Below are 26,674 nucleotides of genomic sequence, written 5' to 3'. Positions count from 1 at the left end.
ATATTTTGCTTTGGTTTTGATACCCCCAAATTCGAAGCTCTTTACAACCCTTCCTTTTCATAACCCATCATACTTTCATAAATCGGAGTCCATTTTCTGTAGGCTGTTTTTGAACCCAGTCAACGACGGGTACTTTTGCTAGTATATATATATATATACACACACACACACACAACGAGAGAGATGAAAAAGGAACAACCCAAGTTATATGTCCATCAACGTTTCGTCTTTATTGTAAGACTTCTTCTGGATGACGTCACAAAAAAAAAAAAGCAACAGGGAAGCATGCTTCTGTTTTTTTTTTGTTTGTTTTTTTTTGTCTTTGATAAGTATTGTAAATCCAAAAAATGCGATCTTAAAAAATAACTTTTCTTTTTGATACAAAAGGATTTTTACATGGGAATATTTTACGTTAAACCGACCAAGAGAGAAAATAAAATCTTAGCAAATCATTTCTTCTTAAAAAAAAAATACATTTATTATAATCTGGAGATGTAACTTAGTGGTAGAACATTCGACTACGGATTGAATGATCCTCTGTTCGAGCTTGGGTGTACCTCACCATTTTAATTTTTTTCTGGTTAATGAGTTCACTTTAGAATAAAAGAGGAGGTACAATTTCAAAACGCAGCAAATCATTTCTTCGTTTGCATATTTTAAAGCTAAACATTCACCAGAAGTCACTATTCCAGGGTATTCATCGTCAAGTCCAAATCAGCTGACATGATATCGTAAACCAACACAGACGGAATTTGATGAATGATATTATAATTATTAATTTTTTTTTTTTTTTGCGAATTAGTTTCTCGGGTAAATTATTCCTAATGAAAAATAATAATCAATTAAAGATTGATTCTATAATAATACATATGCAATCTACATAAATCAAAATATGTTTAAGCGTATTGTACAACCGGGCAACACCGGGTTGCCATCTAGTAAGATTATATTTTGGAAGCAATGTTTATTGAAGATCAAAAAAACATTGTCTCCCAATTATCATCCCGCTTTCAAAACTGGTCACCGAGCAATGTAATCACGTAATAGTCACAAAAGCCTAACAATCGATAATGCCCGAATGACCAATAGAAACCGGCCAATGGGAAAACCTGACATCAAATGTTTTGTGCAATATTTTCTTTTGACAGAAAAATATCAAAACCAAAATATCGAATTTCTGAATTTTTGAGATGAGAATTAGTTATTCGTATTATTCTGATTCTTCGAACTACTGTTCTCACTTTGAGTTGTCATTTTCACGTTTTGGTCGATGTAACCTCCAACCTTCTTCAGGTATATCTATATATAGGACCTCTATCCAGTCATGGCTGATGGAACGAGAGCATGCTATCCTTGTGAAGTGAATAATGAAGTTCAGAGATTTTGGTCGATGTAACCCCCAAACTTCTTCAGGTGTATCTTGTTGAACTCAGGAAAGTTTCTGTCAAACTCAGGAATTTAAACGAAATATCGAACAGAATCAGTAATAATAATTATTACTAAATAGTTCACAACTAAAAATATGTTTAAGGCTCGCAAAATTCATACTAGAACTGTCTGCAAGGACTTGTAACGCAGTGGTTCGAGTACTTGGAAAAATCAATTGTAAAAAGTGATATTCTTTTGAAGGTTGAAGATTCTATTCTCATTGTGGCCGACCTAAAAATACAATTGCGAATTACTTAGGACCTCTATCCAGTCATGGTTGATGGAATGAGAGCATACTACCCCCTTGAAGTGAATAAAGGTCGGAGGTTACACTGCCCGAAATATTTGTGAAAATGACACTCAAGATGAGAATAGTAGTCCAAAGATTCCAAATAATACAAAAAAAAAAAAAGAAAAAAAAGCAGCACAAGTTACTTTCTCCTACTTGTGAAAAGCTTTAATAAGAATCCGGTCTAAGATTACCTCCCTTGCTTTGAATGAGAAGTATATAAGATTATCTCCTTTTTAATAAGAACTCTCCTGTCAGAATGAGAATAACTCTTTAAACATGGTTCATACCATTGTTTCCTCATCTTTCAACTGACAAGCATTTTATATAATTTTATTATAATCTGGAGATGTAACTTAGTGGTAGAACATTCGACTACGGATTGAATGATCCTCTGTTCAATTAACCCTTACCAGCCAACTAGGGATTTTTTCCCCCTCCCTCACAATCATCAGAAATTAGAGCATTCCTGTAATGACCTGATCCCTGTTGTGGTGTAATGCTGGTTCTGTGCAGTTCTAGGGGGGGGGGTCTATCCTCCCAGGCTTTGCCTTCTCTCTTTGAGAAGGGATTAGTTTATTGTTAATCGCCCAAGGCGCCCTTACAGTGGAATACAGATGGTGCTGCCCGTGCACACTTTTTAGGTCAGAGTGCCCCTTCTTAATCTTTAATAAGAATTTCAGTCACCGATTATCTCCCTTCAATAAGAACTCTCCTGTCTCACATTAAATAAGATTTCTCGTGTTATTTCCACTGAATAAAAATTATTGCTCTGAAATAATTTCTCTAATCTAAAATTATTGGACTCTCCTGGCGATACAAACCAAGAATACAGTAAAACCAAATTATTTATAGCTGACATAACGAGAACAATCTACTCCTGCCGTATTTATTTTGAGTATTGATATTGTCGTTGCCACTGCCTTTGAAATCTGGATTGGCTCGCCATACCATATGACCTAGCTGAGTATTTGCTAAAGGGACTGCAATGGCCATGTACTTCTTTGGGAGCTTGACCCAACGGGTGATAGTAGTAGTAGTAGTAACTGATAGTACTAGAAGCTAATAGTTGCAGTAGTATCTAACAATAACTGTAGCTAACAGTAGTAGCGCTAAGAGTAGTAGTAGTAGTAGTAGTAGCAGCCAATTGTAATAGTAACAAGCCGAGCATGCCAGCATCCACGGGTGTAAAATTTACTTTAACCATGACTAATGTTTGTGCAAAAATTTTTTAAATCCAAGGAGTGGTTATTGAGAAAAGTGCAAAAGGATAAACGATTTCGAGGCAATTTTACCCCTAAGAGGGCAACCAGAGTTATCCCGGAAAATCCATTCCGGCAAAAATGTATTTCCACTATAACTGATATTGTGCAAAAAAAAAAAAAAAAAAAAAAAAAAAATCCAAATTGAGAAAAGAGCGAAAAAACGAACGGAAAAATGGACGAATGGGAAAGAATTTGCCAGGGGACCAATAATGGTAGCTGATAGTATTAACAGCAATAGTAGCAAATATTCATGTTAGTAATCGGCAAATGCATGCGAAATAACGTGAAAAAAAGACTAGGAGAAAGAGAAAAATAACATTAGAGACGTGGACCACGTTTGAGATCACGTTAGAGGCATAGGTGACGTCATGGCTGTTACAATGAGAAAATAAATGTCGTTGTTACAAAAAAAAAAAGCGAGTTGAACTTCTTTTCTACTCTTGATTTCCTTTACAAAAGTTGATAGTAGTATTATTAGCCTATAGTAGTAGTCGTCATAGCTGATTGTAGTAGTAATGGCAATAGCCGATAGTTGTAGCAGTAGACAATGGTATTAGCAACAGTATTAACCGATAGTAGGAGTCAGTAGTAGTAGTAGTAGTAACCGAGAAGAAAGAAGTGACCATTATTGACTTGTCAATACTTGACCACTCACTGCTTAAAAATGGATGGTAACATCCAATACTACCAAGATTAAAGTTTCTTTCCTTTAATAATTTTAAGAACTCTTCTCAACAACCAATATGTTGGAGACGCCCCTCCATGGGATTAATGGACCATCTCATGACGTCATTTCCGGTATCGAGTACCGGTGCTCGGCAGTCAAATATTGGCACGCGGCCAAGCCGGTCATGTGCAAACGCCCACAGTTGAGGAATGGTACTCTCAACCTGTCTTTACCTGTAATTTATGTGAATACATGTTCGTTTCCTCAAAATCCTGTGTTCCTTCGTTTATTACCATTTAACTCCATAACACAAGAGCCATGGCTAATGATGCATTACCTGAAAGTACTTCGTTCAAACTTCTCAGCTTTAAATTCACAGGGAACATGAGTTGGAACCAATACATCGACGGCATTGCCAAGGCTGCTGCATAAACGGTGGGCTCTCTCTACCATGCTAGAAATTTATTTACACCTGAGAGTATCCTGTACATCTACAAGGCCACCGTTTGCCCAAATTTGGGCTGGTGTATTTGCTACTCTCTCTCTCTCTTCAACACTGTTCAAAAGAGAATCGTCAACATAATAGGTCCCGCACTGTCAATTAGGTTTTGACAAAAATATTGCATCCCTCTACCTGTTTTACAAGTATTTTAATGGAAGGTATTTTGAACTTCAAACCCTTGACGTAAATACCCACAACAAATCTGACATGCAGCAAAATCCCACCTCTACACAGTAGACATCCTCAGATACCAAAAAGCCTTCTACTCTAATAGTTTTTTTTCCCTAGGACTGCCAGACTTTGGAATTGCTTTCCGGGTTCTTGCTTTCCTGACTGTACTGACATGCAGAAGTTCAAGTTTAATGCAAACAGACATCGTGTTGCTCAACTCCCTACATCCCTGCAGGATACTATATCTTGCAAATTATATCCCAGATAGTAGTCCCCCCCCGTCACATCAAAGTGGCATTGTGACTTGTTCGAGGTGAAAATGCAATATAACAAAAGTCAGATTTCGAGACGATACGCAGAGGCAAAGCAAATGTAACAAACTGCCGTGTTAAGATGGCGGCGTGCAGGGAAAGGGAAACGTGATTCGGTTTGCCAACTGTTTTTGAAAGCTTTTGTCGATTGTTTCGATTCCCAAGTCACGATAAAAATGCCGAACTGATTGGCTTTACGATTCAAACGTCTGAACTATTAGATTAACAACAAACACAACGTGACCTTTGGTTGACCTCTGCGTTTAGTTCTAGAAAAAAAAAAAAAAAAAAGCAAAAACCCTCTTTTACGAACAATCTCTGACAAATGAGTGGTCAAGCAAAGAATTTCAAATTCAATATGTTCGCCGCTGTCTGTTGGTCATACAATTATATAATTTTATACAAAAGCCAAACCCGAATTGGAAGGCGAACAAAGTGTCTGAATTTCAAATAAAATCTAATTATATGGCATGGACAAAAGAGAAATATTTAAAAATTGTTTTTTTTTATTATTCAGACTCTCTCGAGATAAGGCGCGAGGCCACCGAATTTAATATTAAGTTGGTGCAAAAATAATGTCCTTTTTTTAACGTTCAACTTCATGTAAAAAAACGACATTATTTTTGCACCAACTTAATAAGTTAACAAGAATAAAAGATATTTATTACAAAGGAGATGTTGATTAACCTTAGTCTTGCAAAGAGAAAAACAGTTAGCAAAAAGAGAGTTCCACAAGCCTGTGGGTCTTGGAAAGAAGCTACTGGAATAGGAAGCTGCATTACAATGAGGTATTAAAACAAAAAATTGATGGAGAGCACTAAACCAATACATTAAACAAGCTAGAACAAAAGAAGCAAGGAAAAGATCAGAAAATTCTAAAGAACATATGGGATAACAATATTTATAGAAAAGACTGAGACTAGCAACATCACGTCTGTGAAAGTAGAGAGAGAGAGAGGTTGTAGAGAAGAAGATAGAATGAGACCAATTAAATTGCTGATACGTTTCTGCACCTTATCATGAACCCTCAAGTGGGACAGAAATTTACCAGTTTACAAACTAATGAGATTAACACCTTATAAGCATTCTGTATCGTTTGTATATACAGGGTGGTCACAAAGTCTGGCTACATAATCTACATTTGACCAACCAACTCTGGTGTTCTGACTTCCTTACTTCTCCCATATCTCTCACCATCCCTCAAAGACGATCTGCCTTCCTTGAATCTCTTATGCCACTCAAAAACTGATGCTTGATTCATGTAAGATAATCCCAATCCTGTAGATTATGTAGCCAGACTTTATGACCACCCTGTAGATTAAATATTAAGATATTTAATCCCTAATGTGCTTATTACTGATGAGAAGCATTAAGCTTTGAAATGCCCTGACATAAAGAGCTTTGATAACCTCTGCGCACATGAATATATCTTCCTTATTGAATTGTTAATTAAATCTCTCTGTACCAGTGAATCTATTGTATTGTCAATGTTTTTCAACTTTACATATATATATATATTAGATATATATATATATATATATATTAGATATATATATATATTAGATATATATATATATATATATTAGATATATATATATATAAAGTTCCATACCACCAACGGATTTTATATACATCGGACATAACAACAACTTGGTTGCAAAATAATTATACAACGAGGTGAGGAATGATAGACGAATAAACAGTTAGACATTTCTCTTCTCAAACATACCCGTCTATTTGTTTGTTTTTCTTTCTTTTCTTTACTCTCATGATTCCGGTCCTTTCCGCATTGCTTTTGGATTTTAAAACTTCCATATATTCCTTTACCAGTAATGCTTCAAGCAAACTACCCTTTACTCTCTCTCTCTCTCTCTCTCTATATATATATATATATATATATATATATATATACTAGCATGCAAACCCGACGGTGCTTGCGATTGAATAAAGAACAACAAATGTTCAACACTTTCCAAACTTTTGTTGTCATCGAAATTAGTGAAATCGACCATTTATCAGTCAAATAAATGAATTGCCTGTTGGGGGCCCATCACGTTGCACCGGGAGGAAGCTTGACATACCTCCCCGCAGTGACTTAATTCACAATACATTGTTTTCTACAATAGACTGTAGAGAACTTACTGTTGATTTAATAAAAATTAATTTCGATAAAAAATGGTTTAAATGTAAGTTTAAAAAGCAAAAGTCAAGTATCATGGCGCACTTGTACTCTAAACAGAAATATTCATTGCGATAAAAATATCTAAGAACACTCTCAGGCACATAAAGTACTTGCATGTGAAATTTCATAAATATCGGCCCAGCCGTTTTTGAGTACATAGGAAACGAACTCACAAAGTTCCTTTTATATATATATATATATATATATATATATATATATATATATATACAACATAATCCCGTTGACACACCGGTTCTCGTCAGATCACTGAAGTTAAGCAACGTCCAGCCTAGTTAGTACCAGATGGGTGACTATTTAGGAATTCTAGGCGCTCTATGAGCTCTCCGCTTATCTCGGAGTTTCCAGTCGTCCTGTACACACTACACTGGCCATTGGTATTAAAAACTGGCGACTAAGGAGAGGTGTGGTTGGAGATTGTGCACCTCCTGCCATAAAAATTTCACGTGCAGGCACCCCTTCGCGGATATCCATAGTCTATCAAAGACTGAAGGAGCCCCATATATATATATATATATATATATATATATATATATATTATGGCTATGTAAAGACTAAATTTAAACTTGTTCGAAAACATTATTTTAGATTGTGAAATTAAAAAATAAAAATGAATGTGTCAGCTGACCGGTTTCGAAGCTTGCTCAACAGAGCTAAAATCGAGCTTAATTACGTTTTAAAAAGAAAAAATAAGAAAAGGGGGAACAAAAAAAAAAAATTTCCCCTACTTTTTCATCTCCGATTCATTGTTCCCCTTTTTCTTTTTAAAACGTAATTACGCTCGATTTTAGCTCTGTTGAGCAAGCTTCGAAACCGGTCAGCTGACACATTCATGTTTATTTTTTAATTTCACAATCTAAAATAATGTTTTCGAACAAGTTTAAATTTAGTCTTTACATAGCCATAATAAAATTTTGTACCCCGCGAAAAAAAAAATAAAAAATATATATATATATATATATATATATATATATATATATATATATATATATATATATATATATATATATATATATTAGTGTTTGGAGGATTAATTGGAACCAGAATGGGGAATCTGAAAAATTTGGGACTATTTTCCGATGCCAAAAATGATTCCTTTAATTATCTTATCTCTCTCTATATAAATAAAATGAACTCATTTTTCCCCGTCTGATTTTGACCTTAATAGGATTAAAAATGAAGATATTTCATGCAAATATAATATGCACAAACGGTAGAACAATATCTGAGGTGTGTTATAGGCTTATTATTTCTCAAATTCTTCGATAATCTTAGATTTCTATACTTTTTCTGCTGAGAAGTCACGGCCAAAATCGGTTAAGATCAATGGAAGTGGTAAAATATTTTCTCTCTAATAAATTCCTCCTCCCCCTGCCACCACTTAACACCGTTTGGGGATCGTTCACAAGGAACAGTTGAGAAGAGAACACCGGTTTGGCTTCGTAGTTCTTTCATGTGAAGTTATTTAAAATCACTAAACTAAGCTGCAGTGCTCTGTGGTGTAGTGGTTAGCGTGCTGGACAATTCACATTATATTTTCACGTTCGCGCCGACCTACCGTAGTCGTTATTTTTTATTTATTTATCTTTTTTTCCTAAACAACTGGAATGGACTTTTCTTGGTGGCCGAACTGTTAACGTTGCAGATGTTTTTTTTTTTGTTTTTTTTCACACTTTATTTTCCTACTTTTACTCATGACTCCGGGTTTGATCTTTCCTACTTACCTACCATAACATTTTTTAAACTCCCCCCCCCGTCCCGGAAACAAACACTCGGGCAACGCCGGGTACCCCCGCTAGTTTAATATAATTTTGTTTAAAACCAAATCTTCCATTGCCAGTAGTAATGAATAAAAAATAATAAATATTGATTTTAAAGTGCCAGTAAAACGAAAAGCTTTAGATCACACCCATGTGTCTTTTTATGTTTGAGAAAATATATGCACATTTAACGTGCGTTTTTATGGGAATCGAGACAAAATAATTGGTTGGTTGTTTTTGTTTTACGGCATATCAACCCTTTTCAGGTGATTTAATGCCGAATCCAGTGATTTTGAAGTTTTTAATAGAATATATATATATTTTTTTTCAAACCTGTAGTTGGGACCCTAACAGGTGCTACAACTCCGGGTCAGAGCGGACCTGGGAACAATGGCAATTAAGGGGTGACTCCACACTCCCCAAAGCCCACAAGCTGGGGCCTCACCATCGGATATAGTTTAAGGTCATATCCAGGACCTGAGAAAATAACAATTTTATAGTTTCATAGATATTTATAAATCGGAATCAGAAGTTGTATCAGAATCGGAACTTCAGTATGAAATTGGTAATTGTATCGGAATCGGGAAAAATATTGGAATCGTCCCATCACTAATATAGGACTTATATTGTGTCATTTGTATATATTGTGTCATTTAAATATATATTGTGTCATTTGTATATATTGTGTCATTTGTATATAGTTTTATTTGTATATATTGTGTCATTTGTATATATTGTGTTATTTGTATATATTCTGTTATTTGTATATATTGTGTCATTTGTATATATTGTTTTATCTGTATATATGATTTTATTTGTATATATTGTGTCATTTGTATATGTTGTGTTATTTGTATATGTTGTGTTATTTGTATATGTTGTGTTCTTTGTATATATTGTGTTCTTTGTATATATTGTGTTATTTATATACTAGCGGGGATACCCGGCGTTGCCCGAGTGTTTCTTTCTGGGACGGGGGGGGGGAGTTTTAAAAAATGTTATGGTAGGTAAGTAGGAAAGATCAAACCCGGAGTCATGAGTAAAAGTAGGAAAATAAAGTGTGAAAAAAAAACAAAAAAAAAAACATCTGCAACGTTAACAGTTCGGCCACCAAGAAAAGTCCATTCCAGTTGTTTAGGAAAAAAAAAAAAAAAAAAACGACTACGGTAGGTCGGCGTGAATGTGAAAATATAATGTAAATTGTCCAGCACGCTAACCACTACGCCACAGAGCACTGCAGCTTAGTTTAGTGATTTTAAATAACTTCACATGAAAGAACTACGAAGCCAAACCGGTGTTCTCTTCTCAACTGTTCCTTGTAAACGATCCCCAAACGGTGTTAAGTGGTGGCAGGGGGAGGAGGAATTTATTAGAGAGAAAATATTTTACCACTTCCATTGATCTTAACCGATTTTGGCCGTGACTTCTCAGCAGAAAAAGTATAGAAATCTAAGATTATCGAAGAATTTGAGAAATAATAAGCCTATAACACACCTCAGATATTGTTCTGCCGTTTGTGCATATTACATTTGCATGAAATATCTTGATTTTTAATCCTATTAATGTCAAAATCCGACGGGAAAAAATGAGTTCATTTTATTTATATAGAGATAATGTGTGATTTGTATATATTGTGTCATTTGTATATATTGTGTCATTTGTATATAGTGTTATTTATATATATTGTGCTATTTGTATATATTGTGTCATTTATATATATATTGTGTGATTTGTATATGTTGTGTTATTTGTTTATATTGATGCATAAGGTTTTCTTATTTATTATCGTCATTTTCTCTTAATATTTTTTGTTTATTTGTTAATTTATTATTTAGTTTAATTTTAGTGAATAATAAGAAATCTATATTTTCGTTCGGGTCAGAAGTAACCGATGTGATGTAATGTGATGGCGCTCGTTAAATCTTTGTCGTCATGGAAACATTTATTAACATTTATTTCGATTTTTCTATGCAATTAAATATGGTGATCATATATTTTTATATATATTAATATAAAATGTTTTCTTATTTAATTAATTTTCTTTTTTCGTTATTTTTTTTTTATATATATATATCATTTTGTTTATTATTGCAATTGTTTTTTTATGGTAGCTATGCGAAGCAATACCTAAACAGCAGAGGCCTTGTCATGGAAACTCGATGTATAATCTATATAAAGGTGAAAGTGTGTGTGTGTGTGTGTGTGTGTGTGTGTGTGTGTGTGTGTGTGTGTGTGTGTGTGTGTGTGTGTGTACACTTTCCTACCAAATAACTTTGTCAATTTTCGGTCTATAGACTCAAGATATGGCATAAGGGTTATTGAGATGTGGAAAAGTCTTTTTAGTCAGTTGTCGGCGAGAAATTTGGCTGTTGAAGGGTCAAAGTTCAACGATTTAACTTTTGAGAACTCTAATAAACTCCTCCGCCAATTTTGAGTCTAAACACTTGAAATTTTAGGTATAGGTTACTTGGACATGGATCTAACTTTATAATTGGATTTGAACTCAAAACAATAAATGTTAAGGGGTCAAAATAAGGGTCAAAGTAAAAAAAAAATTGACCTCTGCTGTCCTTACTAACTTTTCTCTATGGTAGTTAAGGAAGCCTATTATATAGAAAGGCATTACCATACATATGCATATTAAGTTATGAACAGTACATAGGGCCCGAGCAAATCTGGGTTGAAATGCTAGTTTATAATAAAAAAATATTAACAATAACAGCAATAACAAAAATAATAATAATTAATTAATAAACAAATAAATAAAATAGTATACACTAAAATGGAAGCGAAAAACATTCAGATTAAACCTTTAGCCCACTTTCTAAAAAAAAGAAAAAAGGGACACACCCATCCAAAAACGAGAGGTGAATTAAAGTTCAAGTGAACCGCTGATGAACGCGCGACCGTTGGCGGCGGTAAATGGATGTGTAAATAACAAAGAATCTGATTAGCTAACTAGAAAACTCAGCACCACATGAATATATAAAAACATGCAGTAACATCGATTCCATTCGATAGCATGACGAATTCGCATGAGGATGAAACACGGAAAATTCTGCATAGCTTAATCGCCATACATATTTTAAAAACTTACTACCTAGCTTTACTTATGCATTGAGCACTGTTGAAGTTAATATGGAAAATAGATACATAAAATAATAATAAAAATATATTAATTAAATAATAAATTGAAAAATTCATAGAAAAAAAAATTAATTGAATTATTAAAACACTTGAATTAATTGAATTAATTGAATTATTAAAACACTTGCTATGAAGCAAGTGTTTTAATAATTCAAACTTAAGCCCGGACTACCGAAAATTTGGAACCCCCACCCTCCAAAAAAACAAAACAAAAAGAAAAACACGTGCAATAGAAAAAAAAAAGAAAAAAATGTCAGCTACTACAGAATCCGTGGGTTTATTGCATTGAAAGGCACGCGTGTTTAATCTAAAAAAAAATGCAGATAAATCCCGCTTGATAGTTTATATATATGTTGCGGATTAAAATAAATGAATACCTGCTGTTTTAACAAGAAAGCTACTATTCGTGGGCTGTGAAATTTTCGAAAAATTGGTTTTTCTATGCGCTGATGAAGTCCAAATTTTAAAAATTATAACTGATAAACCGTTATATACTTTTATGCCAACATCGGGGGGGGGGGCTGAAACAATTGTATGCAAATGTGTTACAAATAAAAGATAGGACACACAAGTATTTACTCATTTTCCAAATGTTTATTTCTTTTAACATGGTATCTTTAAGAAAAATATTTAGAGCTCTGGTATCTCACTATTGAGCAATGTAGATGAAATCTTTGTAATTTATTCATTTGTAAATACTATTCCAAGTAGTTAATTTACACACACACACACACACACACACACATATCGTTTTTTAACAGTTATAAGCTCTTTTTGTTATTCATATATAAGAGAAAGAAAATTAAAACTGTAAGTTGAACTTTACAATCAAAATTTATTGTTCGTCTGAATACTCCAAAAAAACAATTTACAAAGTCCTTATTTCGCGGAGTTTCAAAGAACGCTATTCTTGTTATACTTCTCATGAGAGGACATAAAGGAATCAGCAAATTATATTTGTAGCAATGCTAGAATTTGCTAGTTAAGGCATTAAGTGAAACCGCAATTTATTGTAGTTATAAATTGCCAAATAAAAAAAGTGAAAAAATGTTGGATATGTAAAAAAATATATATATAAACAAACCCCACATAATATTTCAGCTTGCATGAAAATCCTCTCAAGTTGATCCGAAATGCAAAATAGTTCTTTAGAGAGAATGGATTCCAAAATAAGTTCAGTGTGACGATGCATATAATCTGATTGGAAAGTTTACAAAACAGCTGAAATAATGAAAATTGTTTTTTTCCGAGCAGTGCAGTAGCCCAAAGAGAAGTCTGCTCCCAGTCAAATGGAACCGAATAGTAAAAAGAGAGAGAAAATAAATATATATATATATATATATATATATGTTCACAAAATAAAACTTACTCTAGGATAGCGATAAAAAATAGCTTTAAAGCTAACAAAAACAATAGAAAATAAACAAGTAAATAAATTAAATAAACATGAATATACATAAACGATCACACATATATGTATATGTATATATATATGTGCATATATTTATGTACACATATATATATATATATATATATATATATAAAGAGGAGGAAAAGGTCTGCCTTAAACCATTAACCTAGTTCTAAAACAGATCCTTTGTTCGATAAAATGCATGCCCATTGGCTGATAGGAAGGGGCGCGGTGGATACTAGAAAGCTGATTGGCTAACTAAAATCCTCAACAGAAGAGGACCATATAAAAACGAGAAACAACCACAGAATTTGCGCATAAGCCTGACGAATCCTAGAGTGGATGAAACGCTGAATATTCAGTGTAGCTTAATCGCCATATATATATATATATATATATATATATATATATATATATATATATATATATATATATATGAATGAATGAGTCGCTCCCTAATTTTATGGGACGAATTTTTATTTAGTTTTTGTTATTAAATATTATTACGTTTGTAAAATGTACATCCATGGACATGCAGGTTTCTAGCTTTCAGCTGTCATCAGCATGGAGTAGGATCGAACTCGTGATACCAGCATCCGCAGTCTGGCATTCTGCCAATGACTATAATGACTTACCACTTGAATTCACGTTTTTTTTTAAATCGTTTTTAAATTTATTATTTGTTGTTGCATTCTTATAATGATATAAACAGCTTTGAAACGCTAATAAAACGTTAATAATATTTAATTAGAATGATACTGTCATATTGTGGGGTCCGAGTTTTGGTTTAACATTCATAGAATCGAAATACGTCACAAACTTTTTCAGGGTTTTGGAGATGGGCCGCTATAAACAAATTTATCGTGAAGACATTTATCACCATCCCACGGCAGGATGATGTGAGACAAGGATCAAAAAGTGGGATTTAAAACGCCAGCATCCTAGAAAAAAAATGCTACACACTCAGGTAGGCATGGCTCAGGCGATTAGTAATAAATAAACCTCTTTCCAAAAGGAGAAGGCAAAGCTTTGGAGGATGAACCTTTCAGAACTGCATGGAACAAATTTCATACTTCAGTTATGCAGGGACCAACCATCTCAATAATAGTCTAGATTCTGTTGGTTTTGGTGCCAAGAGTTAAAAAAAAAATAAATAAAAAAAAAAAAATAAATAAATAAAATAAAAAAAAAAAAAATAAAATAAAAAAAAAAAAAATAAAATAATAATAAAAAAAAAAAAAAATAAAAAAAATAAAAATAAAAAAATAAAAATAAAAAAAATAAAAATAAAAAAATAAAAATAAAAAAATAAAAATAAAAAAATAAAAATAAAAAAATTAAAAATAAATTAAAAAAAAAAAAAAAAAAAACGACGGATGACAAAAAAGGTCATCTCTTTACAGCTTGATTGGCAATAAATTATTTCTCGACGAGAGAAAGAAAAGCTTGGGAGGAAAAATGTTCTCATCTTTTTTGCAGTTTGAAACTATAACAAGAGTACTTAAATAAGTTTAGTTTGAACAAAAGTGTTACAATATCTAGAGGTCTGCATTAGCGCCAGAGATCCATAAAATGGCATTTTTTTTTTTTTTTTTTTTTTAGCACTGCAGTGCCAACATGATTATATGCCGTATATACGATTATATATTAGTGCCACTGCACTAATATATAATCGTATATACGGCATATAATCATGTTGACACACCGGTTCCCGTTAGATCACCAACAACGTTAAGCAACGTTGCTGAGTGATAATTTGGTAATGCCAGGTGCTTGTCTATACACTGAAGCCTATAGAGGTTCTCACACAAAGGCAAATTTGTCCTTAGGGAGTAAAAAATTATATAGTAGGATGTAAATAATTGGAATACATCAGAATTTAAAAAAATAATTCCCTTTCATCCTTTTTTTTGTATCATGTTTAAAAAACGTATATAGTTGGATTCAAATGTCCAACATGGTTTTGATGTTGTTGTTATGGATTGTGTATAATACTGGTTTTATACAAAAAGTCCTAAATTATATAAAAGGTTCTTGCTTTTCTGTCACTTTATGATGACTTTTAATATTTTTTTTTTTATGGCAGTAAGGTGTAAATGGAGAAACGCATAAATCCAAGAGGTTAGTGATGGAGGGATGGGCACCGCCAGGCTATTCTTGCCAAAGACATGTTACATGAAATAATGCAGCGCCCTCACCACTCCAGAGGATAAGGAGACTCATCTATCAAGATATAACACATAAGTATACATTTGTGGACTTTCCACAACATCCTCCTCAGTATAACATCTATATTTTTTCAACCATTAATCATGAAATCTTTAAAAAAAAACAAAAAAACGAGAGAATCTGAATCCGTCACATTACAACAAGTAACAAAGAAACTTATTTTTATGATTTCCTCCGAGAACACAAATTTTCGCTTTTGTTTCATAAACCAATGTAATTGCAAATTGAGCTATGAATATACATCGTTTCAATCGTTGTATGGCCACTCTTTGATTATTGGATAAATACAAGAACAATAAGAATTCAACAACAATCTCTTAACTCTTTCACATTATTTCAAGTCTGCTTGTGTATAATTATGCCCCCCCCAAATTGCAATCGATATGAGAGGGACTGCATTCATTTATTTAGAATAAAATGCACAAGCGATTGCTATTTACAAAGGGAAAAAGTCAGTGACAATTTAGGGGGCTATGTACAAAATTAACTATACAGGGGGAAAAAAAACCATGAAGGTCTGACCGGCGTCTCTATAATGCCGCTTTAAAGCCCTGTAGTGTGGGCTGGTTTATAACATCATCGGGTAGCTGGTTCCATACACATGCCACTCAAACTGAAAATTTTGCTTGGCGTCAATGCCTTCAGAACCGTCAAAGGTAGACCATTTTCATCCACGATTCGGGGCAGGGGTGAAGTACAGGGCCCCGTTCAGGCTGAACCGTCTATGGAAGATGTTGTAGGCGATGATGAGGTCCTTCAAAGCCTCCTGCACTCAAGGGAATAAAAAAAAAAATTTAGAGCCCTTAAATATTGCTCATAAGATAGACCTCTGAGTTCAGCCACCATTCTCGTCACCACACACCTGAACCTGTTCGAGATACTGGACGTTTTTCACATAATAGGGAGATATGGCCCAAATACTGTATTCGAGAATAGGCCACACAAGGGAAGTGTAGACGGGCAGGAAGATGGAGGAAATGAAACGACCAAAGGAGAGGCGCATGAGGAACCGGACACCCTTGGCTTTGTTAGAAGCGAGTGCATAAGTAACTATTTATTTGTCATTACCCCATAACTATGGAATAGAATTTTACTAGTCTGTCATACCTAGGTTTGAAATTCCATTTGTCTGTCATGCTTTGGTTTGAAATAGTGATATGCGCAGAACAGGAGATGTCGAAGATATGGCCATGCTTTTCAATTAGTAGGATAATCAAGGTACTGGGAAGAAAGGCCAAGCAAGGAAAACATTGGTTTGTCAATCTTATATTTGGAATAACATTTTCGTTGGTTTATCACGCATTTTAAATAGCATTTTTGTTAGTCTGTAATGCTTCAGTTTGAAATAGTAATTCTATTGATCTGTCATGCTTTAGTTTTAAATAACATTCTTCTTGGCTTGTCCAATTTAAATTTGAAATAGCAATTTTGTTGGTCTGTCATGCTTAGGTTTTAAACTGTAATTCCATTGGTCTGTCATGATTCGGTTGGAAATAGTATTTTGTTGGTCTATCATGCTTAAATTGTAAATCGTAATTCCATTAGTCTGCCATGCTTAAATTTGTAATTGTAATTACATTGGTCTGTCATGTTTAAGTTTTAAATAGCTTTTGTCTGCCATGGATCAAGAACATTTCTGTGCCATGATCTCGTGCACCAGCCAGGCTTTGCGGAAGTCATCAGTAAGTGTTTGTCAATCGGAAAAAGTCCGCTAAGAAAGTTTGAGTGTTAGAACAGCTTTCTGTAAAGGATTACCTCCCTTTTGTTTTTGTTTTTCAAAATTTCATTTGAATTGCTGGACGCTGAGATTTAATAAATTCATTCTAAGAATTTTCATTCTTGTTTTCCTGAAAACATAATCAAGTGGCAAAGAAATTTTTGAGAATATAGAAACTTGGGGAGAAAAAAAAAAGGATCGAGAGACTATTATCATAAAATTATTACCTCCCATTGTATCAAATTTCCTGATTGATGATCATCTCCCTTTGAAGGTTATGCCGGACTTTAAAGAAAAAGACTTTCAAAATGAAATACGTTGTCAAAAAAAGAAACAAAGAAATTTGATTACAATTTTTCTTCTTATTTACTTGGTTATCTTTTTGATCATTTTTTTTTTTTTGCCTTTCATATTTGGTGACTTTGTTCGCAAAGCGAAATGGGATCGTTTGTGCAAATAACATTTAATACTTTGATGCATGATATTAAATAGCTTTTTTTTAATAGGTTAAACAGTTTGTTTGAAGCATTGTTTGATCTATATCTATATAAAAGTGAAATTGTCTGTGTGTGTACATTTCCCTACCAAAACACTCGAGATTTGACATAAGGGGTATTGAGATTTGACAAAATCTTTTAATCGGTTTTCAGCCACAAATTTAGCTATCAAGAAGTCAAAATTCAACGATTTGACCTTTGAAAACTCTACCAAACTCCTCTGCCAATTTTGGGTCTAAACACTTGAAATTTTAAATAGAGGTTACTTGGACAGGGATCACACTTTTTAATTTGATTTGAGCCAAAAACAATAAATGTTAAGGGGTCAAGATTGAGGTATAAATTTTAAACAAAATATAACCTCTGCGGTCTTTGCCAAATTACTGAGCCAACGTTTGGTCTAAACATTTAAAATTTTACATAAAGTGTATTCAGACATAGGGCAAGCTTTTTAATTGGCTTTTGGCCGAAAATTTGGCTGCCAAGAGGTCAAAGTTCAAAAGATTTGACCTTTGCGGTCTCTAGCAAAGTGTTCAGCCAAATTTGGGTGTAAACATTTGAAATTTTACATAAAGGGTATTCAGACATGCAGCAAGCTTTTTAATCAGTTTTTGGGCGAAAATCTGGCTACCAAGAGATCAAAGTTGAAAGAGTTAACCTTTGCAGACTCTACCAACCTCCTCTGCCAATTTTGGGTCTAAACACTTCAAATTTTAGATGTAGGTTACCTGGACAGGAGTCAAACTTTTTAATATATATATACATATGCACATAATGTTATGAACAATACATAGCGCCCGAGCAGTGTGTATATAAAAAGAAATTTAAGTTTATATAAGGCAGAACAACACAAAGGTGTGACGGATATACTCAAACTGACTCAACTTAAGAGATAATAATGGAACCAGGTATGCAGTTTCATTTTTATTGATCCAATTCATGTGTATATGTATAATCATGCACATATATATGTTTTTTTTTTAATACAATATTTTACATGTAGGATGTTCTTATTTGCGTCAGGTGATGTGTCTGTGATGCTATATTTCGGAATGTTTTCCCTTCATCAGGCATGTATTCGATTTTCAAACGTGTATGGCAGGTTTTATTGTAGATGGAGCAGGTTCGTAGAAATTGGGAATTAATTTATCTGTTTCAGATGCATAATCTAATAATATTGGATGTGTATGATTAATTATATTGTATTATTTGCAGTTTTTTTTTTTAATATTTAACCTTAATTATTTATCTTTGTATCATTAACTAGTCTTTATTCGTTTATATTTTTTATTGTTTGTTGTATTATTTTCTGCGGTTCTTGTTAGGTGTTTGGACTTTTTATATAATTAAGGGAAGGTAATTATTTTTTTAAAAACTATTTTTCACCCCCCCCCCAAACAAGGGATGTTGCTGCTTGGAATGTAAGGGGCTACTATTTCGGAACTGTGGGGAGTTGAGCAGCATGATTTCTGTTCACATTACAGATAAGATTCTGAATGTCAGTACAGTCAGGAAAGTAAGAAATAGGGTGGGAATTGCAGAATCTAATAATCCAAGCAAAGAAACCACTAGAGTGGAAGGCTTTCCAGCATCTAGGAACCTTAAAAATGAAGGGGTGGGATTTTGCAAAGATTGATATTATTTGGATTCATTGAACTACTGTCCTCGTCTTGAATGTGATTTTCACAACGTTTCAGCCGATGTAACCTCCGAGTAATGTAAAGTGTATCTTGTCGAACTTGAGAACCTTTCTCTTAAATTCGGAAATTTTTCCATCTATTTTTTACATTTCAGTCGATGTAACCTCCGATCTTCAGATATATCTAGTCAAACTCAGGAATGTTTCTGTTGAACTCAAGAATTTGGACGGAATTTCGGACAGAGCCATTTATTTACTTCACGGGGGTAGCATGTTCTTGTTCCATCAGCCATGACTGGATAAAGATCCTAATAATTCACAATTGTTTCCGCTGCCCACACTGAAAATTGAACCTTCAACCTTCAGGAGAATATCAGTTTTTACAATTGATTTTTCCAAGTACTCTAACCACTGCGCCACGGACCCTAAAAATACAATTGCAAATTACTTAGGACCTTTATCCAATCATGGCTGACGGAACAAGAGCATGCTACCCCTGTGAAGTAAATAAAGGGTTCCATTCGAAATTTCATCTAAATTCCCGAGTTTGACAGAAACATCTTGGAGTTTGACAAGATAAACCTGGAGAAGGTTGAAGGTTACATCGACCAAAATGTTGTGAAAATCACATTCAAGATGAGGGTAGGAGTTCGATAAATCCAAATAATATGAATAACCAATCTTCAGCTGAAAAAGTCAGAAAAGACAGAAGAATATATCAAACATTTTTGAAAGGATTACATCAAATCTGTTGCTCAGGTCGTTGCCAAAAATCCTTGGATCATTCTACTTCTCCAGAAAGTATCTCAATCCTGATGCAACGAAATTGTTCAGACTATTGTTCTCATCTTTAGTGTCATTTTCACAACGTTTCAGTCGATGTAACCTCCGACCTTCTTCAGATATATCTTGTCGAACTTGGGAATGTTTCTGTTGAACTTGAGAATTTGGACATAACTTCGAGCAGAACCCTTAATTTACTTCACTTGGGTAGAATGCTCTCGTTCCGTCAGCCATGACTGGATAAAGGTCCTAAGTAATTCGCAATTGATTTTTTTTTGTTGCCCACCATGAGAATTGTCTACAAGGAGCCGTGGCTCAATGGTTAGAATACTTGGAAAAATCAATTGTGAAAGTGATATTCTCTTGAATGTTGAAGGTTCAATTTTTCTTTGAAAGCAATTTATATTAATTAATTTTCTATTTTATAATTTTTCGTCATTTTTGGATATTTTACTAATGTCGACATGACGTTTAAACAGATAACATTTCTTTTAGTTGAAATTCAATTTTTCAAGAAGGGTATAGGAAGGGAAGTAAAAACAGAGATAGAAATCACATCTCAAATGGATTTTTTTTTTTTTTTTTTTTACTTGGAGTCACCAATCATCAAGGCTCAGAAGCCAGTCGAGGACAAGGGTTGATAAGTGTTAGGTAGATGAAGAGACATGATCAGTAATGGTAGAACTGGGTAGGGCTTGATTATTTAAGCGGAAGGCTCGAGAGGAACTTATTTCCATTAGATTTGAAAATAACCATGTTATAGTCAGTCGGGAAGCAGCCCCACGGTGTTGTGTTCAACAGACGAACAGAACTGGGAAATAATTCTTCTAGATAAGATAATCCTAGTCATAGGCATGTACCGAGGTGGGGGTTAGGGTCAGTTGTAGGTCCAGGTGTGGTAGCAAGGTTATACGGCATCTGACACCACCTCTCTAATAAAATGTGAAATTGTCAGATTACAATGAGAAATTTGGATATTTGCCACCTGTAATTTGGCATGGAAATCTTTTCTAAGCATTCATTATAATATATTCAGCACTCTCTCTCATACGTACGTACATACGTATGTACAACACTTAATATTTTCAAATCAGACCACCAGCTGCCGCTTATCGAGGTTAGGGAAACTTTTACTGGACATTCATTATAACAATACATCCATAAATATCTCTCTGTAATATATATATATATATATATATATATATATATATATATATATATATATATATATATAAGGATGAAACACTAGTGTCTGTAGGTATTTAATTATTATAGTAAAAAAATAATTATGACAGCCCCTTTAAGAAATTCGTTTCTTATCGTTGAGCACTTTCAGTTGAATTAAAAGTCGGTCAATTTAGCTCTTATGCGTAGATCATCGTATAACGATTAGATCACTGTCTGTCTGGCGTAAATGAACACTTAAAATTAAGATGTTTAAAATTCAACGTTATTTCAAGCGGTTAATGGTAGCCGAATGGATTAGGTCTCCGCTAATCGAGCCAGAGATGTCTCGTGATACGGGGTTCGAATCGTTCGACTGGTAGTAATCGTGACACCCTGCACTGAAGATTCCCGAAAGGATGAAACCCTAGTGTCTGTAGGTATTTAATTATTATAGTAAAAAAATAATTATATATATATATATATATATATATAATGCTATTAATATTTTCGAATCAGGTAACCGACTGTGATTATTTTGGCGGGGAGAGGAGGGGCGCCCGGCTATGTACGGGTGTATAATACACTTAAATATGATATTTTAATGTGTCCAGATATCATATGTTCTATTCTATTATTCTATTATGAAATCAAAAAGAAAAATAGAATAGAAGTATTTGGGGTGCCATCAGTTAGAATCGAAACCGAAACTGTAGCATTCAAAGCTGGTGACGTTACCACTGTACCAACATAACATGCATAGGAACCAATTAAAAATAAAAAATAAACTAAGATGAATGTACAAAATGTCCTCGTTCTGTCAGCCATGACTGGATAAAGGTCCTAAGTAATTTCAATTTCGACCCATTTTTTTGACCCCTTAAAAACTATTTTAACCGGCTAAAACCCATAAAAGAACGCTCCATAAAAAAAATCCAATCATTTGAGGCCCCTAGCGCCGCTCTGCGACTTTTAGTTTCGGAGGAGGTTTAAAATATGGAGACAGACAGACATATAACCATTTATATATTAGATATAATTTGTATACGTTTTTCTTTTTACTTTAATAATTAGAAAAAAATACCAAAAGGTTTAAATTTTTTGTTTGGCTTTTATTTATGATTTTCTTTAAAATCATCTGAAGTAAAACGAAAAAAATAAGAAAAGATAAAAAAGAAAATAAAATAAAATAAAATAAAAATAAAATAAATAAGAAAATAAAACAAAAAGAGAATAAAATAAAAAAATAAACATATAAAAATAAAATAAAATAAAGAAAATAAAATAAAAATAAATAAAATAAGATATAAAATAAAATAAATAAAAATAAAAATACAAATTAAGAAAATAAAAAATAAAAAATTTAAAAATAAAAAATAAAAAAATAGAAAATTGCAAATAAAATAATAAGAAATAAAAAAATTAAAAAATAGATAAAAATAAACAAAAACAAAAAAATAAATAAATAAATAAAAAATTACAAATAAAGAAATAAGAAATAAAAATAAAAAAATAGATAAAAATGAAAACTAAAATAAAATAAAAATAAAAACAAGAATAAAACAAAAAATAAAAGAAAATAAAAATAAAAAATTTTAAATAAAAAAATAAAAATAAAACGGTCTATAATCATCTCAGAAACAAGCATACTTAAACTACTTTTAACTACTGTATACTCTTTAACCCTTATCCTTGAGTGGCCTCTCGGCCTTGATAAGTGGTGACGCCTATGAAAAAAAAAAGTAGAGTCATGTAGGGTTTAAATTGTGAAATGAATCACAGTTGCAAAGTATGATTTCAAAACGTAGCTCTAAACTGAAAACGGCAAGAACTTGGACACAAGTGGAATTGAGAAGTCGGCCCCCCCCCCGAGAAGGGGCACTGACCTACAAAAGGTGCCTAGACAGCCACGTTAGGATTCCCCGATGAGAGTGCGCCAGGCGGTTGGCAATAAACTACCCCTTTCTCAAAAAGAGAAGACAAAGCCTGGGTGGGTGGACCTCTTAGAACTGCACAGGACTAAACTTTCACTGTAAAATCTACAGAGACCAGGTCATTACAGGAATGGTATCATCTCTGTTCATTTGGGGGGGGGGCAGGAGCTCTAAACTGAAAAGAAATTTAAAATGACGCACATATCGAAAATAAAGTAGACAATGGATCGGTCAGAAATGAATTCTAGTCATATTCCTCGACAGCAGTGGTCCCCAACATTTTTTGGGGTGTGGGGGGCACCTTTCCAGAAATTTCCCTTGAATCTTGCACCCTATAAAATGTATTAAATACATAGTTGCATTTAATCTGTCCAGCCATGTATTTGACGGCCATTTAATTCGAATACTTATCCATGAAATGAAGGCAAGAAGTGCACCGCAAAAGAAAACAACAAAAACATCACAAAATAACGTACAGTCAATACCTTCATTTTTATCTGCACTTTTTTTCACAGCCGTTGGAATATCTTCTCGCACTGTCAGGGGTTGCGAGCACCCCAGGTTGGGAACCCAACCAGGAGTTACTGCTTTACCTTGTACAACATTAAATCAATTTTTGTTGCATTTGAAATTCCCTCAAGGAAGGACGATAAAATTGCATTTTTCCGAATTGACTTCCAGCTTCTCATCCAACTGGATACCAAAAAAAAAATTAATCAAAAATTAAAAATAAATAAATAAAAATAATAAAAAATAAAACTAATAAATAAATAAATAAATAAACAAATAAATAAATAAATAAATAAATGAATAAACACACATACACAGAAATGTAACATATCGCCAATACTCTTCTTTTTTTTTCTGAACTTTTCTCGCACTTCCTGGAATATCGTCTCTCACTCCCAGGAGATACGAGCACCTAAGGTTGGGAACCCTTACACTACAGCAACGAAGAGTGAACAGAAAACAGCAACTCACCTGATCTCCTAAAGCTTCTCTTATTCGGAGTGCCTGCAGGCGGAACTTCTCGAGGGACAGTTCCAAAGTATGGCATCTTTTTTCCCAATCGATTCCGCCGTCTTTTTCTTCAAGTTCAGCAGTCGCCATATTAGCCTTTTAACCCCGGAAGTGCCACATGAGCGACCATTTAGACAATCATCATTTGATGCAGGCGAAACTGAAAGAGATGAGAAGAGAAATACGCGAGTTAGAACATTTTTCTACATACATATATAAAGTTATATATTTTTATTAATTCCTAAACTAATGAACCGATCATTAAATGGTGATGCTTATTGTTATATTCCTAAATACTTAGGAAATAAAGACAAACGTGAGTTACACCGAGTGGTATGTGTAATGGGGTTTATTTATAATACAGAAACGTAAGGCTGCTCGCCTAAGGTAAATAGAAGTACATAGTAACAAGTATGGGGAAGAAAGTCTGATAATCAACACGTAAGACTATCCGTCTTACTGCGACTGCTTGTCTGCCGCTGTCTGCCGCTGTCTGCCAAACAGTCCAATATATATATACAGTTTGTAACTGGTGTATAGCCAGTTATGTTCCTTCACAACACCTCCCCCTGAAGCTGAAATCTTCCTGATTTTAGCTTAAATACCTCTTCCTTTTAGGGTCAGGGCTTAATCTCCTGGTAACTTTTCTCTTTCTTGCGCTTTTCCTTCTGGTCAGCGTTACCCGGGGTAAAGGTTTCTGTCCAGCCCGTATGGTCGGTTCAGGCGAAATATTCATTGTTTGCGGTACACACGCTGGTTTTGGTATATCAAAAATATCGCACAATGTTTCCATTGGTGTCTCTTCCACATTTGGAGACAGTCTGGGACGTATTTGATTTCTGTGTCTTTTGCAGACAAAACTTAATCCTTGGATGGTATAGACCATGCTCCCAATCCTTTTTTTGATAATACCTTCAACCCACTGATTTCGTCCATTTTGAAAATTTTTGAAATATACATTTTCACCTGGGGAGAAGCACTTGGTATTAAGGTTTTCTTTTTTGAAAACTTTCTTTTTCTCTGGTAGCAGCCTATCGAAGACAGATCTTATCTTTCTTGCAAACATTAGCTCAGCCGGGGAAGAATTGACATTATTATTAGGATTTGGTGTCACCCTGTAAATTGCTAAAAATGTTTGAATACATTGTTCGTCTGTGTCCGTAGTAAGATTTTTCTTAAGTGCCCTTTTAAACGTATCTACAAATTTTTCGGCCAACCCATTCGATCGTGGATGGTACACAGGTGTTGTCATATGTAGAATATTTAGTGAGTCACAGAATTCTTTGAATTCATGAGCAGTAAATGCTGTTCCATTATCGCTCACTAAGGTTTTTGGCACTCCAAAACGGCTAAAAATTTCATTAAGCGCACTCACAGTGTTTTTTGCTGTTGGATGTCTAAACTTAAATATTTCTGGCCATTTTGAAAAAGAATCTACAATAATCAAGTAAAAATAACCATTTATAGGTCCCGCATAATCAATATGCAGACGTGACCAGGGTAGGTCCGTCTTTGGCCATGGCGTCGTTTTTACTGGAGGATCTCGAGCTGCTAATTGACATCCTCTGCATGTCTTGACACATTTTTCAACTTCCTTGTCCATACCAGGCCAGTACACATATCCTCTCATAAGGGATTTCATTCTCGAAATGCCCGGATGACCTGTATGAAATTCCTTCAGAATTTTCCTCTGTAACGTTAGTGGAATTACGATCCTCTCACCATACATGAGCACATCTTCACAGATGGAAAAAGGCGTTGTCTGATCTACCTTTTTATTTTTTTTTATCCATCCCAATTGATTTTTCATTTTCTTAATGAAAATGTCATTTACTGCCTCTTTTTTTATTTTTTCGAAAGTTACCGGAAGTTCACGTATCATATTACACATTGAACTTGTACATTCACTTTCGTCTTTAAGCGCAGCAATTACCGTTTCTTCGAAACTTTCGCTTCTTTTAGGGATCAACCGTGATAATGCATCTGCGTGTCCTAACTTTTTTTGAGGATACATGTTCCATCTTAAACTGATAGTTTAAGAGGGTTACAGCCCATCGCTGTAATCGATTCGCAGTATGTGTGGGAATGCCTTTCTTTGATCCAAATATGGTAAGTAGGGGTTTATGGTCGGTTTGCAAAATAAAAGATCGTCCATGGAGAAATCGATTGTACTTTGTAATTCCAAATATTATCGACAGCGCCTCTTTTTCAATTTGGCTGTAATTTTTCTCCGCTGCAACCAACGTTCTTGAAGCATGGGCGATAGCTTTTGTCCTACCATCCTCATACTTGTGAAGTAATACAGTGCCAACACCGTAATCACTGGCGTCCGTTGCTAGTATTAGTTCCTTTTCTGGATTGAAATGTGCCAATGCTAAGTCTGACAGTAGACATCTTTTGATATTTTGGAAAGCAGATTCACATTCCTTATTCCAGTTCCATTTAACACCCTTTTTCAGTAACTCGTTAAGAGGAGCTCTTAAATTATGTATGTTAGGGATGTAAATTGCATAGTATTGAACTAATCCCAAAAACGATTT

General features: G+C 33.9%; 1 protein-coding gene across 8 annotated transcripts in view; it reads right to left on the bottom strand.

Annotated features, from left to right (window-relative positions):
• The window catches only part of LOC145255614 (pleckstrin homology domain-containing family H member 2-like), a 1,732,783-nt gene that overhangs the window by 1,161,550 nt on the left and 544,559 nt on the right, over window positions 1-26,674 (bottom strand). For all 8 annotated transcript variants that reach the window (XR_013863868.1, XM_080114122.1, XM_080114121.1 and 5 more), the window contains one exon: window positions 24,096-24,294. Coding sequence is in view for 7 of the 8 variants with exons in the window: in XM_080114122.1 (XP_079970248.1) it covers window positions 24,096-24,224 (129 nt within the window). In the remaining variant the exon portion in view is untranslated. The remainder of the gene's footprint in view (window positions 1-24,095; window positions 24,295-26,674) is intronic.

The sequence above is a fragment of the Euprymna scolopes genome, chromosome 31 (assembly GCF_053919585.1).
Source record: "Euprymna scolopes isolate OS-2025 chromosome 31, ASM5391958v1, whole genome shotgun sequence".
Lineage (NCBI taxonomy): Eukaryota > Metazoa > Mollusca > Cephalopoda > Sepiida > Sepiolidae > Euprymna > Euprymna scolopes.
Note: the sequence above shows the minus strand (reverse complement) of the source record. Positions and strands in the feature narration are given on the sequence as shown.